Source organism: Eulemur rufifrons, chromosome 5, assembly GCF_041146395.1.
Source record: "Eulemur rufifrons isolate Redbay chromosome 5, OSU_ERuf_1, whole genome shotgun sequence".
Lineage (NCBI taxonomy): Eukaryota > Metazoa > Chordata > Mammalia > Primates > Lemuridae > Eulemur > Eulemur rufifrons.
The window spans coordinates 44,863,931-44,879,956 of NC_090987.1; the positions used below are offsets into that span (position 1 = coordinate 44,863,931).

At 39.6% G+C, this 16,026-nt stretch overlaps 1 protein-coding gene across 2 annotated transcripts in view; it reads right to left on the bottom strand.

The window, feature by feature from the left end:
* The window catches only part of MYOM1 (myomesin 1), a 125,622-nt gene that overhangs the window by 88,651 nt on the left and 20,945 nt on the right, over positions 1 to 16,026 (bottom strand). For both annotated transcript variants that reach the window (XM_069468218.1, XM_069468217.1), the window contains exons 3-7: positions 13,578 to 13,863; positions 12,947 to 13,104; positions 6,009 to 6,101; positions 3,918 to 4,006; positions 3,753 to 3,815 (exon numbers count right to left, since the gene is read on the bottom strand). In XM_069468218.1, coding sequence (XP_069324319.1) covers positions 3,753 to 3,815; positions 3,918 to 4,006; positions 6,009 to 6,101; positions 12,947 to 13,104; positions 13,578 to 13,863 — 689 coding nt within the window. The remainder of the gene's footprint in view (positions 1 to 3,752; positions 3,816 to 3,917; positions 4,007 to 6,008; positions 6,102 to 12,946; positions 13,105 to 13,577; positions 13,864 to 16,026) is intronic.

Here is a 16,026-nt window from a genome sequence, read left to right on the forward strand (position 1 = left end):
ACAGCTAATGCTAAGAATTCACAGCTGGTAAGTGTGAAATTGAAATTCAAACCCATAACTTCCCAAATCCAAAACTTAGGCTCTTTTTCACATACTTCGTCTCTCCTTCTAAGACCTCTTAGTATTAACTTGAAAATGCAAACTAACATTCATCGAGTTCACCTTTTGCTAAGTATTATTCCAAGTATTTAAAAGTTATTAACTCAAACCCAATAATAACCCTATTAGGTAAGTACCATTATTATCTCTATTTTACAGAAGAGGAAACTGATGGATAAGGGGGCTAAATAACTGCCCACATTCACCCGCAGAACCAGATTTGCACTAGCAGGCTGTTTCCAGAACCCGTGCCCTCGACCAGTACATTGTCCTGCCTTGAATTCGTGTGTTCTCAGGCAACCACTAACCAACAGTGAAATAAGTTCTCTTTGAAGGTGTATCTCCCAGCTGCCTCACTTCTATGTGAGGATGTTCCACTGAGACCAGAGAGAGAAACTTGATCAGATCTTGCACAGCACTGGGAGGCTGGACTCTTCCAAAGCTGCCTTAGGGAGTGGAGGTGAGGATCCCAGGAGGGCCTGTAGTGACCAGGGTGTTCCAGACCCAACTGGAAATGCAAATAGGCCCCCTGGAAGCAGACTGTAAATCCTAGGTTCTCTATATATCTGAGATTGGGGTTCAGAAGGGAGGTACTTCAGCTTCGACAACCAGAAAACAAAACATCATTCATTTGTCACTTCCTCACCCTTTATCACACATACTTTCCATCCCAGGGAAAAAGGGTTTAGGGCAGGAGTTGGCAAGCCTGTGGGCCAAATCTGGACTGCTTCCTGTTTAGTATCATTAAGAATGGCTTTTAAATGTTTTAATGGTTAAAAAAAATCAAAAGAAGAATATTTTGTGATGTGGTACTTTTGTGTTACAGTGGTAGAGTTGAGTGATTGTGACAAAGACCATATGCTCTGTAAAGCCTAAAATGTTTACAATTTAGTCTTTTACAGAGAATGTCTGCTGACCATTTGTTTAAAATATGACTTAGAATTAAAAAGACCAAGTTACAAGTCCCTATTCCACTATTCTGTGGGTCTTGCCCTGCCATTTAACATCTCTAAATTGTTTCCTCATCTGCACAGAACAGATAAAAATACACCTACTTTATAAGCTTTTGGGGAACATTAAATGAATCAATGCATATAAAAAATGTCTTAGTACTGTGTCTGGCACAACTGACCAATAAATAACTATCAGAGCAGAACCAAGAGCAGGGAGCTATGTCTGTGATATTTGCCTGGATATTCCAAGCATCTAAACCAGTGTCTAGCACATAGTAGGTGCTCAATAAATATTAGTTGAATGCATGGCTATGAGCCCTCTATTTTCTGTCAGGAACAACTGCACTGAGTTCAGGCATTGGCCACAGGAGGTGCTGTAAGGTTGCACAGTAACAGAAGTGGGGCAACGCTAGGCTTTCAGAACCCACTTAACATAGAGGAGGGGAAAGGGAGAAACATGGGTGAGGATACGGCCGTGGGAATGAGCAGGAATGTGATCAACAGGCCAGTCCTGGGGACATTGGGAGGTAAGTCATGGTTCCAGAATTTTCAACTATTCTATCTCAATCAAGTGTGGAAGGAGGACATGACATGGGACGTCCTCCTCTGTTGCTGCACCCTCATCCCCTCCTGCCCATGGGATTGGTACCAATGATCACAACTTGCAATATTAAAGTTAGGAGCCATCCCATGAAGTCAGTGGAGTAGGTCATCTATAGACACCAAACTAACCAGTTAGGTGAAAAACTGACCCATGAAAAAGTATCTTCGGCCACTTTCAAAACTAACATTTATTTTTTAATGTTTGAAAAATAAGTTAGGGCTTGACTACCTTTTCCAGTCTGTCCATCGTAAACATATAGTTATTTCAACAACCATACAGATTTCACTATTGCTTCTCATGAACAGAAGTTCTGATGTAGATGAAATGATTGAAGTTCACAAAATTCACAAGTTACCAATGACCACAATATTTTATTATTTAACCACATTTAGACTTCATTTTAGACTGCACTTTATAAATTAAGGTATTTATTCATTCATTGTTGAATATCTGCTCTGTGTCAGGCCCTGAAGTTTAGCGATAAAAGGTCCAGCCTCGCCTCCAAGGGGCTTGTGGACCAGTGGGAGAGACTGACACATAACAGGCAGCAGTGTCCAGTGTCACGGAGCCTCTGATGAGGTGCTGAGGCCTCCCCTGGACACCTAACCCTGACTGGGTGGGGCATGGGAGTGGCGGTGGGGGCCAGACATGATTTTTAAAAAAATTTTGCCATATACTCTGATAATTTTTATTCTATTTTACTTTTTTAAATAAAAAGCTAATTTAACCCCTTAAATTGATTTAATTGTCCACACCAATGGGTGTTGAACACTTTAGGCACTGTTTTCTGAAACAGGTAGTAGAGGGAGACAAAACCAGTCACGTGCTTTGGAAAGATAAAATTAAGCAGAAGCAAAAATGATTTGGAAAAAGACTATGGGAGAATGCAAGAATGATAGAGGACAGAGAATGGGAACGGAGAGGTCATTTCAGAAGCTTTTCAAAAAGACAGAATACTCTGAACCGACTGACCAGATACACAGGGGAAGGGAGAGGGCAGAATCGGAGATAACACTGTGATTCCCAGCCCAGGTGGCTGGGCAGACAAAGTGCCTTTAAAGGGCATGCGGGTGGGGTTGGGTGGAGCGTGGATTTAAAAATGTAAATAAAAGGAATGGGAAAGTTGGAAGGGGGAGATAAGTACATGATAATACAAGATCATCAATTCTATTTTAGACAAAGAGTTTGGTGGGATTTGGAGGAACTTGTTAGTAGGAAAGCTGACTATGGCACCGAAGTTGGGATTGAGGAACATTCATTCCATTTTATAGCATTAGCTGTTGCCCCCCTAAAGAGAAGTTGGGATTAGAACCAAACAGACATATAGGGTTTAACCCCCAGAGAGGGCCGTTCAAATTATGACAGAAGATGAGATGCTCCAGAAAAAATAAAGAGAGAAGAAAAAGAAGGATGAGGGTAGTAGACCTTTATGGTAAGAAAAAGGACCCAAGAGGGAGAGAGTTTCCACTTGGGGGTGAATAAAGACTGGTAGCTGCTACTGAGGCAGAAAGATGAGGACTGAGAAAACAGCACTCAGTCCGTCAGTGTCTTTTTGCACTGGATTTGGTAAATAAGAGTAAGAGGTACCTTGAGTGAGTGGTGGGAGAAGCTAAACTCAAGAGGGTTAAGTAGTGAGTGATAGTAAGAAAGTGAAATAAATTCAAGTTCCAGACATGACTTCTGAAGGAGGTGATGCCGACCTGGTTAATTAAGGATGAGAAAGAGTGTTTTGACATAGTCCAGACTTGTGTGTGTGTGTGTGTGTGTGTGTGTGTATTTGGTTAAATCATTCTGCCCAGGTTTGTATAATGATCTCTCTCAATTTAACACAGAAATACTCAAAAGCATTTACCATTTTTAGCCCATCACATCTGGGCTTTCATAAAACCAGAACAAAGCAATAAGATTCAGAAAGAATAACCAAAGAATCTAAATAAGTAAATAAATAAAATAAAACTAACCACAGATACCTAGTATATCCATCCTAGCATATACTATGTTATATATAGTATGCATTTATTTCAGCACCATAGAATAGCTTATTATTATGTATTTTACACAAAGGTGACATTTAGCAAATATATTTTTAAACTTACAGCTGAGTGGCATGGTGGAAACCCCAGCACGGAAGTGAGTCTCATCAAACTCTCCCTTATATCCTAGGAAAGACAAAGTGAAGTGCTTTGTGACGGATTCATATTCTTAGCAATGGGAAGAAATTTTAAAAAACACTGTGAATAAAGTAAATCCAGCAAACCTACTCTTTACCACAACTGAAGCATATGCTGAAAGCTCTCCTTTAACATTCATGGCCGAGGCCCGGTACTGAGCTGTATCTTCAAAATCACATCTGAAAGAACATATGGAAATGAACATCCATCGTAGTGACCATCCTTGGAATTACTAGCTGTTGTATCAGGGAACTCTTTGCCAACATGGCACACTGAAAATCAGTGGCTGACACACGGCTCTTTGGGGCTCCTGATGAAGCTGCTGTCTGATGTTGCTACCTACAGGATTTTGTATATAGCGCAAGTGATCTACTGCAGTTTCTCACCAGCAGGACAGAGTAGGGGGAGAACGCCTTTAGTCCACTGTGACCCCAGCCTGGGTTCATTTAACACAATAAAAAAAGTCAACAAAGTGCTAAGCACATAAATAACAGAGTGACAACATTATGATATGCCTTCCTAAAGTTCTATTGGAAGGAGAAATGTCCAGCCATGTACCTTCCAAGCAGTAACTAGCCAGAGGCATACTTGAGAGCATGGTCTCCCTGCTGTCCTGCCCTCATGGTGGGTTCCAGCTTGGGGGCAACAGGGCCACAGGGAAGGGGAAGAAGCAGCCCCTCCTTGCAGCCTCCCTGAGCCACAAACCTGAGCCAGGTTGGTCTTGGTCTTATGTATGGTTCTGTGTTCTAGTTTCAAAACACAAGTAAGTTATTTATACCTCAATTCCACTAAGGTTCAGGCCACACTTGGAGTTTCAGCTCACAGCACAACACAAGAAGTGCCACTTGGATGTTCCTCTAAATTAGAATACACAAACTGGAATGTCTTATAAAAATGGAATTAGGGAGAGAATGATCTCACAGAGAGATGAACAGACTCAGATTTCAAAGCTTGTTGTTTTGTGTCTTATCACTACCAGTGCCCCATGTTCTTCATTGTTCCTCAGGGTTTAGTTTCATTTGTGTAAACTTATTTCATGCTGAAATTTTACGGAGATCAATAGAACTCCAGGAAGGCAAATACAGTTGCCCTTCTCGTAACTATTTAATCCTGAAAGTAACAGTGTAGCTCACAGTTGCCTTAGTAGAACCACCCAAGGGCAGAACTGATGTGACTGTAGGTTGGGGTCAGTGCTTGGCAAACATTGCAGGGGCCCTGCATCGCTTGGGCCAACTCCTCTGATCTGAGGAAAAGGCAAGAAATCTCTTGAGAGTGAACGGTGTAAATTTCACTTTGACATTTCAGCATGCTGTGGTTCTATCTGAACTGAAAATGGTGAGAGTTTGCCTAGCTTTTTCATCCCGATAACTAGGTTTGGATTTCAAAACCATCTTGGGACATATGATAAACCTTTGAGAACTCAAAAATTTTGATGTGGGTTTTTTTAATCTTTATTTTTTTTTAAATTTCCAAGTATTATGGGGGTACAAATGTTTTTGGTTACATGGATCGCTTTTGTAAAGCTCAAGTCAGGGTTAAAAGTATGCCTGTCACCCAGATAGTTAGTGCTCATTGTACCTGTTAGGTAGGTTTTCACCCATCCACTCTTCCCCTCCCCCACCCTTGATGTGGGTTTTGTTTTCAAATTTTGCTTTGGATTTTACTTCACCCTAAAACATCCCAATGTCCAGCCCTGTCTCACATACACAGTTGACAGTGTATACATAATACTTTCCCATAGTTCCTGGTGAGCTGAAGAAAAGCATAGTATTTCCAATTTCAGCCCACTTTCAATGGCACCGACCCCAACCTCCATGGCCTCTATTTACCAAAAACAAAAGAGTACGATGATGATATTGATTTGGAACTCTGAAATGATTACTGAATATAAATACCTATTTATACAACTTATTTTCTTACTGGTATGTAAGAAAAACTCTCAAGTATATGAAAGATTAAATAAAAAGATATAAATTATGCTTATCATCTTTGATGAAATTCAAACATAAAATCCCTTTGGATGGTAGTATAAGATTAATCATGCATATCACTTTTAGGTGTGCACCAAAAGAAACGTATGTGAATGTCCCTCAGTGTGGTCATGCTGCACTGGGGTGAAGCAGTGAGGCACCTCCCTGAGTGACTGTTGGGCAACACACACGGACACTGATGTTGTCTTACGCGTTAATCTCCAGAGAGTGCATTCCATATCGACTTTCAATAATATACTTTCCAGGGTTTGCATGGACATTTATTGGCACCTGGTTTTTATACCTGCAAGATAGTGGAAACAAAATGAAGTAAATTGAAGTGTAAATAACATCATGATTAAACACACACACACATAGGGAGCACCTTCTGTAAACACAGCACTGAGGGTAGCAGCAGCATCTATTCAACAAATGTAAATTGTACTAACTTAAATAAAATACACTAACCATATAATAAAACATCTCGATGAAGTGCTTTCCCCTCCTCTGTAAACTTACATGGAAACAGTTGACCATTCACAACAATGTGGATGAATCTCACGTATGTAATGTTAGCGAAAAAAGCCATTTACAAAAGAGTGCATAGTACAGTGATTGTTTTTATATAAAACACAAAAACAAAAAGACTAATTAATATTGCTAAAGGTCAAGATACTGATTTTCCAGGGTGGAGTGGGAAGACGTGAAGGAGGCTTCTTGGGTGCTGATAATGTTGGATTTCTCCATTTGTGTGCTAGTTACATGGGTGTGTGCAATCTACAAACATTCACCAAAGCTATACATTTATATATCATAATATGCACTTTTGTGTGTGTATATTATACTACAATGAAGAAGCTTAAAACAAAGTTGAGCATTGTTGACATAATAGGGAGGCTTTGTGTTGGGGGTTTTATTGTTGGCTGTCTGTGTAGGATGAAAGCAAAACATTATTCTTGCTAACATTCTTGCATGGTGTTAAAAAAAAAGTCATTGAATTGGAAGATCATTGTATTTAAGTATTTTATTTTATGTCACAAGCAAACATGGCTCATTCCTGGAAGAACTTATACTATAAGTCAAGAAAAGAAACTTCTGACAAATAAAAGCTACAAGCCTCCCTTTTTCTGACCTTCCATCTCTGGTTAGCCTTTCAGTGCTTGGAGGGTGGGCTCCTTGGAGAGGCCTCTCCCTGAGACACTGTCCTCCGGGTCTGTACACAGCACCTGACTCTTCACCATGTCCTCATGCTCTCAGTAGCCAGTGGCTAGGGTGACAGACCAGGCTTTTTTATTTAAACCGTTTTCTGCCCAAAAGAGGAACTGGGTTTCTCTTGTTTCTCTAAGCAATTTTTGTATATACTGGTAAATTCAACCCTCAGGATAACCATATGATGTAGTGCTCTTTTTAACCTCCTTTTCCAGATGGAGAAACCAATGCATGGAGAGGTTAGGGAACTTGCCCAGGTCACACAGCCAGGAATAGCAGAGTGGGATTTGATCCCAGGCAGGCTGGCTCCTAGAGAATATGTGATGCTTCCATTTTCTAGTTGTTCTCTATGTAGCTGCATTTCATTTCTTCAGACTTTGGGAAATGACTACAAGGTTTGGGAGCAGGGAAAGTGGTGGAAAGGGAGAGAAAGAAAATATAAGCTTCAGTCATCTCCTTCCTTTCTTCAACTCTCTCTCTCACACACACACATACAGCCCTCATGTCCCTAAAGTACGTTATTCATTTTCAATAGCATTTTTAAAAAATGCATCACTCTCCTCCTAGTAAAACCCCAACTCATCCTTCAGGATTCAGATCAATTGCTACCTCTTCAGTAAATTCCTCCCTAAAATACCACACAATATGAATCATTCCTACCTTTCCGAATCAGGGTTACTGGGTTCAAATTGCTAAATATAACATTTATCAAAATTATGCTTGGACATGTGTCTCTCCTACTAAGTTGCTCTCCTAAGTTGCCGGTCCCTCAAAGATGGATACTGTGTCTGATCCACATTGACTTCTATTAAATATTCCCACTCCTGAGGGAGGATAGTCATGGGTCAGTGTCAGGCCCTCAGTGTTGGTTAAATTGGATTGAACAGAATGACCCTGTAACACAATAGATTAATTGTGGCTCTATACTTTTTCAGCAGAAGGAATGGAGTTCTGACAAACATATACTTGGTGATGGCAATGATTTTGAATAAGTGCACATGAAGAAAGTTAGCTGAGGCTCTTTGGTCTCGGTTCCCTCAGATGTGAAATGAAGAGAGTTGGACTAGCTCCAGAAGAGCAGCTGCGTGGCAGGTGTGCGGCACGACCTCCTTCCGCACCCACAGGAGGCCACTGACTTGATGCTGCTTCCTGCCAGCCCAGAAGCGGCCGCAGACAGCTGTCCGAGCACAGGGCTGGAGGTAGCCAGGACAATCTGATCAGAGATGGCCTGTAAAAAGACATCGACTGGCCACCCCTAATCTCCAGCATTCCCCGCTTGGGTGAATGACAGAGTAGGACATGTTCATTGCCATGTTCTTCTGATTTGATTGGTTTAGGTAATTTCACGCTTGACTCAGAAGCTCCCTTGTGCTCAGGTTTTTCATGTGCTGGAGGGTTTCAGTAGTTCCTCTTCTCATAAGAAAAGCAATATGGTGGTAAAGGCTGTGGCCTGTGCTGTGTGACCAAACGACTGAGTGACACTCATTTTGGCTTCTGATCAAAATGTTCCTCAAATCTCCATAAAGTTTGTGTTAAAGTATTTTGTGGCTCTGGTGGTTGCTTCAGCCTCCTTGCCTTCCAGTACTTCCCAACTTAGCACCTTAATGCCTTTCCCCAGCTAATGATGTTTCTATTATGAGCACCTGGCAAAGGAAGTCGGTTTAAAAGACACACGCACACCACTTTCGGACCTTCTCATCTTTCCTCTGGAGACCAGGTGCCAGTGTGAGACATTCCTGTTTTAAAGCAGCGGACAAGGACTAAGTCAGAAAGTGATTTAATTCTATTCTCTGAGGAGTTTTACCCAGCAAGGCATTCAAGTTTGGGGTCACTTGAGATTGGTTGTCTTTAGCATTAAGTCAGGAAAGAAGGATTTTTGGCCCGCTCTGTATATACTTCACAGCTTCTTAATTCTGGAAAGTGAAATTCCAAACTGGCCAGTCATTGGCTAATTTTGGAGATTAATCTACACCCTGGGATTATGTGTCAAAAGCTTTCTTAAATCCTTGTGAATATTCAGACGTGTACCATTTCCCTTATCATTTTCATGTAGAGTCTATGAGCTATTAGTTAGCTTTCAGTATGCTTTAGTATTTCCAGAATAACACTCTGCTATTCAGTGACTGTCACTTACATGTGTAAAACATACACTTAATCCCCCCCAGACAAATTGCAGTTGAGATGTTGGGCTGACTTTGGTAATACGAGGTTACAGTAAAATCTCTTCAGCAATGTATTGTCAAGCAAAAAAGCTTCATGATAATTTTTTTCTATCAACAAATTATACATACTAAAGTGATCTTTAATATGTTGAATCTCACAAGTGGCATTGCTGCTTAGAACTCAATTTTCTGTTTTGAATAAATAGCTACATACCCACTTTAAAAACCAGTTATCTGAGAGAGATCTGTCTCGTTAGGATCAATTTTGGAATTAAATAAATAAGAAAAATCTAAAATAAAACTCCAAATCCTTATGCTGGGAAATGATTATAAATTGTAAATAATTTTTGTTAACCATTTTCAATGTAGGCTGTTTTTCTTACGATAATATGATAGTAATTGCTAAATTTAAATATGTGATGAATGACTCTAATCTTGTAAATAAACTCGATGCTTATGATTCTATTATGGAATTTACAAATTCTCATAATTTACAAAAATAGAAAAAGAGTTTTCCAAATCTCCAGACTCTTCCAAATATACATTTTTATACTCTTTTATTCCCAGGTTTTGAATTATTATAATGTTTATCAACAAATTTCTTTAAGTATCTCTTTGACAATGACTTTACGGCCAAACTGAAGAATTTTACGCACTTTTCTTCTTCTTCTTCTTCTTCTTTTTTTTTTTTTTTGAGACAGAGTCTCGCTCTGTTGCCCTGGGTAGAGTGTAGTGTCGTCATCAGAGCTCACTGTAGCCTCAAAATCCTGGGTTCAGGCGATTCTCCTGCCTCAGTCTTCTGAATAGCTGAGACTACAAGCCCACACCACCACGCCTGGCTAATTTTTCTATTTTTAGTGCAGATGGGGGTCTCGCTCTTGCTCAGGCTGGTCTCGAGCTCCTGACCTCAAGCGATCCTCCCACCTAAGCCTCCCAGAGTGCTAGGATTACAGGCGGAGCCACCTCGCCCAGCCTATGCACGTATTTTAATGTCTTAATTGAGGATCTAGGCCAATATCCAACCTACAGACCTGAAAACATGGGTTCTGAGTGAGTGAGTGAATGACTGCTCCGCACTAATACTAACACATCGCTGCAGGGAGTGTTCTCGCATTTCCCTGCAGGTTCCAATCAAGATTTCCATTGACAAATTTGATTTGGGCTTCCGGCCAGAAATCCAATTGAATCTGGCTCTTTTTAAAAGTATGAAATTATCACAATTCTCTCCTTTTAAAGAAAACCTTTTTCTTCTCCCCTATTTCATATAACTTAAAAAATCTGACTCGGCAATACACTCATATGGCCCAAGAACCAAAGGTATAAAGGGTGCTTAGTGAGTCCTGGCACCTTCCTGCTACTTGTCCCCTTCCTCAGAGTCAGTTGCTCTTCTTAGGTTCTTACATATTCTTCCAGAATCTCATTATCCAAATAAAACAAATACAAACATAAATTCTCTTTTCCTCCACTTTGAAACAAATAGACTATTATATAAGTTATTATGTTAAAAAAGCCCATTATATTTTAAAACTTTGGTTTTTTTCACTACATAGATATTTGTCCTTCTATGTTGACAAAGCCTTCCCCCAGGACGGCCAGCTTCACTGTGGTGTCGCTGCTGCCTCCCCGTTACTAACTTTTCCACTGAGCTCAAAGCAGAGACAGGCTTCCTTCTGCCCTCAGGGTGAGTTGGAAACAGGATGCTGCTCTATGGCCATCTCTAACTACCCTTGATGAGTGAGGTGTGCTCCTGTCATTCAGTGCTCTCTGGGTAACCTCTAAGTTCCACTTAAATAGATTTGGTCGGTAACTTGGAGTTGGCCAGAGAACAGCTGTTGTGTGTTTGCATAATTTCTTGGCCTCAGGGACTCCCATGACATAAACGTGCTCAATGGAAACTTGGAGCCAAACTCTCTTTGGAAAGGGCTCTGGCGGAGCCAGGGCCTGGGTACACACGGCTTTGAAAGACATGGCTGAGGACTTAACTGCTACAAGTGAAGGCAGCATGATTGTACGAAGCATCATCACAACCTTATTCTTTTAATTTACCTCCTTCTCTTCAGGAAGGGCATTCCCAATATTTCTTTCACGCGTGTGCTCAGTGTCAGGCCCAGGAAGCTGCAGTTAGGTACCGAAAAGGCATAAATGCCAGAAAAGTAACCACCCAACAACCTTGGTTCTTGCTTGGGTTGTGGGATCCCTGCTGTTTGAGGGAGAGGGTGTTTACTGAAGATTGTATACTCTGTACTACCGTTGAAAGTAAACTACAGCTCCAGTTAATGAGTTTTAAAAAGGTGGGATACTAATCCCACCCAGAAGTCAACTCCCAGGGAATGAAGCTTAAGTTTCAGGGTCCCTCACAGACATGAGTCCCTGCAAGGCCCTATGCCTAATGTGTACTACTAACTTTATATTCTTTCTTGTAAAGAGTGCCCCCCTAAATTGTATAAGCTTCATGCCCCACAAAACCTGGATCTGACTCTGTTTATTGCCATAGCTCATTGTCAGTTATCTACTAGCTGATTATACAAATTTCAGCTTTACCCAGGGTGTGGTGGCTCACGCCTATAATCCTAGCTCTCTGGGAGGCCGAGGCAGGAGGATAGCTTGAGCTCAGGAGTTCGACACCAGCCTGAGCAACAGTGAGACCCCGTTTCTACCAAAAAGAAAAAGAGAAAAAAAAAAAAAGAAAGAAAAAAACAAAATCCAGCCAGGCGTTGTGGTGTGCGCCTGTAGTCCCAGCTACTCCTGAGGCTGAGGCAGTAGGATTGCTTGAGCCCAGGAGTTTGAGGTTGCTGTGAGCTAGGCTGACGCCACAGCACTCTAGCCTGGGCAACAGAGCAAGACTCTGTCCCCCCCCCGAAAAATAAATAAATAACCATAGACAGTTAAATGGGTTTATCTTGTCAGCTCCCTCCATTAGTGCAAGTCAGGCATCAACATTAGAAATAATGGAAAAGAAAGAAGTAGGCAGACACTCTGGGTGATGGTGACAGTTGTGTAGTCTTTATATTACAACCTAAGGGGCATTTGTCACCACTTTGGAGGATAAAAAAGCAGCATGCAAAATACCTGTGTCAGAGAATAAAAAGGGAATGTCTTTTTTAAGTATCTAGATTATTTTCATATTTCTGCTCTCTATGGCAGATATTCATGGCATATGACAGAAAGTTCTCAGTTTAGGGATCACAAAGGTATTGACAATTGCAATAGGATATATACTGGAAGGAGAAAAACAGTGCTTATTCTTTGTTAAAAGAAAATGTCTTAAGGTCTTCTATTGTTTCCCACCCAGTTCTCTCTTTTGTTTGGTTTTAGAAAGCACACTGAGGCCTCAGCTCACGTGAGGGTGAGAGATGGGAGCCCTGTGGGTCTTAGTTAGTTTGTAAAAGATGACATTGCTTCTGATCACAAAATCATATTATTTTATAAAGTTCATCTACAGAAGTAAATTTTTATTTAATTTTTATAGACCATAGCAGTTATAGACATATTTTTGGTATATAAATATGTTGACTAAAATCTAATACTTTATATAAAATAAACACCCATTTGTATAATAGGATTATAAAGTACTATAATGAATCACATGTATGCAAGATTGTTTTTTCTTCTTATACACAAAAATTCATCCCAATATCCTTTCTTTACTCTTTTGAAAACCTATACAAACTTCTAGGCCTTCATTGACTCTTACATATTGATAGATCTGTGTGTTTTCACTACAGGGAAACTTAACTTTGTGTAACGAATTCTGTTAGCTTTCATAAAGAGAACATACCAAGTGACACGAGGTTCTGGCCAGCCTGCTATGGAGCAGTGTAATTTTACATTCTCTTTCTCCCAAACCGTGTGGGAACGAGGTTTAATGATAAACTCAGGAGCATGCAGAAGATGGTCTTCATTCAACTTGGCATGAAATGCCTCGGTTTCTTCTAACTGAAAAAACAAACAAACAAACATATTATCAAAATACTACTAAATCAAAGTGATCTCTGGTGCTAAAATAACAAGTGGAAACCAAAATTTGTATTTTTCCATTTGGAACCTTACTTTTTGTTTAGATAAAATGCATTCCATTCCCTCCTTTTAAAAACTGATGTAGTTATTTAACATTTAATATTTTAAGCTTGAGCAACATAGTTTACTTCCCTAAGGTGGATTTCTTAAGGCTCTCTAAAACCTTCATTTCTTTAGAACCTAAAATTCCATGAAGTTTAAAATTATTAAGTTTACCTTTCTTTGGATTTACACATTTTAATGTCTTTCACCTTGTTTTCTTTAGTTTTGTTTCTCCATAATTTCTTCATTTGAAACAAATCAATCTGTATCTACACACACACACACACACACACACCCCTTGTTACATGCATTTCCACTTTTGTAAGTTGCATTAAATTGTCTTTTCTTACTGTTTTTCTCAGTGACAGGTGTTCTGCCTTTTCTCGAATTGCAACTTTCCTTGACTTCTTTTCAAAAGTTTCCTCCTGTTGAAAAGTGGATGTGGCCTGTTTGGATTCCACAGACCGTTTGGACGCTTGAGACTGTTTGGATGCTGTGGACTGTTTGGACACTTTGGACTGTTTAGATGATATGATTCCTTCCTCACTAGCAAGAAGATTCCTCTGGGCTATGTAAGCAGCAGCTTCTTTAATTCTTTCTTCTTCCGTATCTGTAACTCCACTGACATGCACTTGACTAAAATACAATAATAGTAAAATGTGAATTTCGTAGATGGCAGTGATAAGATTGCCTATTTTATTAAGTTCAAAGTATCAGCCTTCAGACATTGTGTCCTGCACCCAAAGAAAACCTGACACACAAAAACCTGGTAAATCAGAAGCTGACTCTTCACATACGGAAGTGGTCGTCCCCTTAACAAATAGTGATAACAATGATAACAGAAATAATAATATCTATATGGCCTGGGTGCTTTTCACATACATTATCTCATTTCATCCCCACAAAAACCCAGTGAGGTAAACTATCATTTCTATTTTAGACATATGGTAACAAAGTTCAGAAAAGTTAGATAACTTGCTCAAGGTCATATCACTGGTTGTCTTAGTGTGTTTAAATATGATTTCATTTACAATAAAAGATTAAGTTATGGCTTCCTTTCCAGAAAAGACATATTGTACAATGAGATACAGTTTGTGTGCTTGTGATCCTGATACATGACTATGAATTTGATCTGGATTCTGTAGCTCAGCTGATATAATGTATGCCCACTAGGTTTCTTTCTAAGATAATAAAGGTTGTGTGTGTGTGTGTGTAAATATATACACACACACACATACACACACACACACACACACTATGTTTGTGAGTATCCAGTATGAAGACTGTCCTATTGGATACTCAGCCCTGATGAAAAGAAATTATCAAGCTTGCAATCAAAGTAGTGATATTTATAAATGTGACTTATTTGTTACTCATAATTGATAATGACGACAGGTCAGTGACAACATCCAAAAGTGCCGTGTCTAGTGTGGTAGTTTATGATAGAATTTGTGCTGTGATTTATTAATGCTGTTAAACATATTGGATTATTTTTAACCTCCTTCAATGCCTTTATTGTAAACCCCATTGGATGTTTTAGTAAAAGAATGTATTGATTACATTGAAGATTCTTTTGAAATTGAGTCTCCTTAAACCTAGTCAGAATTGTACATTTGGTTTTCTTATAAGAATGATTACTTAAAAAATTAAGCAAGTACTACCATTGTGTTTGCAAGTTCCAAGCACTTGAATCTACTCAGTTTGCTGAGGAACGGGACTCAGCATTTGCCATAATTTGGAATTTCTCATGGAATGCTATGAAAACATCTGGCAGACAAGGTAAGTCCACCTTATTTCTGACCAAACTTAGTGAGTAAATTTTAAGTTTTTTCTCTATCTCTATAAATATTAATAAGTTAGTCCTAACTGTGGAAGTGAGTGGATGGCTGTATTAATCCCCTATCATTTGGTGGGGGGAAGATGAAAGATTTCTATCTTAGTGTCATGACATAACCACCTCTAACAATTTTTGGAATAAGGTAGAAAGTGAATGAATTAATAAGTGAAAACAACACAAACCATCAGGAAAATTCGCTAGGACTCCTCTATAAATGTCAATGTATAATAGAGAGATTTGAAATGAGCTTTGTAATATGTTTCAATACATAGAATAACAGATCACATTCAATGCTAGTCTTGTCCCAAGTTCTAAGTGAGAGAACTTTAAGCTTAAGCTCTCATTACCTCTAATACCGGACATGTTGACACAGCTCTAAAGGGCAGCATGAAGTTACAACCACCTTGCCTTTTCCATTTACAAATAAACTAAACTTCAAAAATACTATAATTATTTCACATGAGAACTCAAGTACACTTAAAAAATATGCTGGACCCAGGACAGCAGGGATATTCTCCTTTAAGTAAATATAAGGGGTTGTCAGTGGTAACCCTTCTACAGTCTGGGCATAAGATCAAGAATGTGATGCTAACATGTTGACAAAATACACTACGGTACTATTAAAAATAAATTAAAAACCTCCCAATACTCTGCATATCTCTCACAGTTTCAACTCAAAACCTGCTGACACAAAGTTAACTTGCTGGAGTGTGAGAAGGCATTCTCAGGTGGCATGTAGAGGAAATGGCATTTTCCAGAAACATACTCTACTTGCAGAGGGCATGTACATTGCATTGGCTAGGCTAGCTCTTTCACTGCCAGCCACATGACCTTCAGCAAGGCACGGAGCCCTGATTTCCTCATCCAAAAAACTGATATACTGATCTCTTTCCAGGGCTGTATGGAGGATTTAGCAAGACAGTTTATATAAAGCACCTAGCATGATTCCCAGTGAACTATAG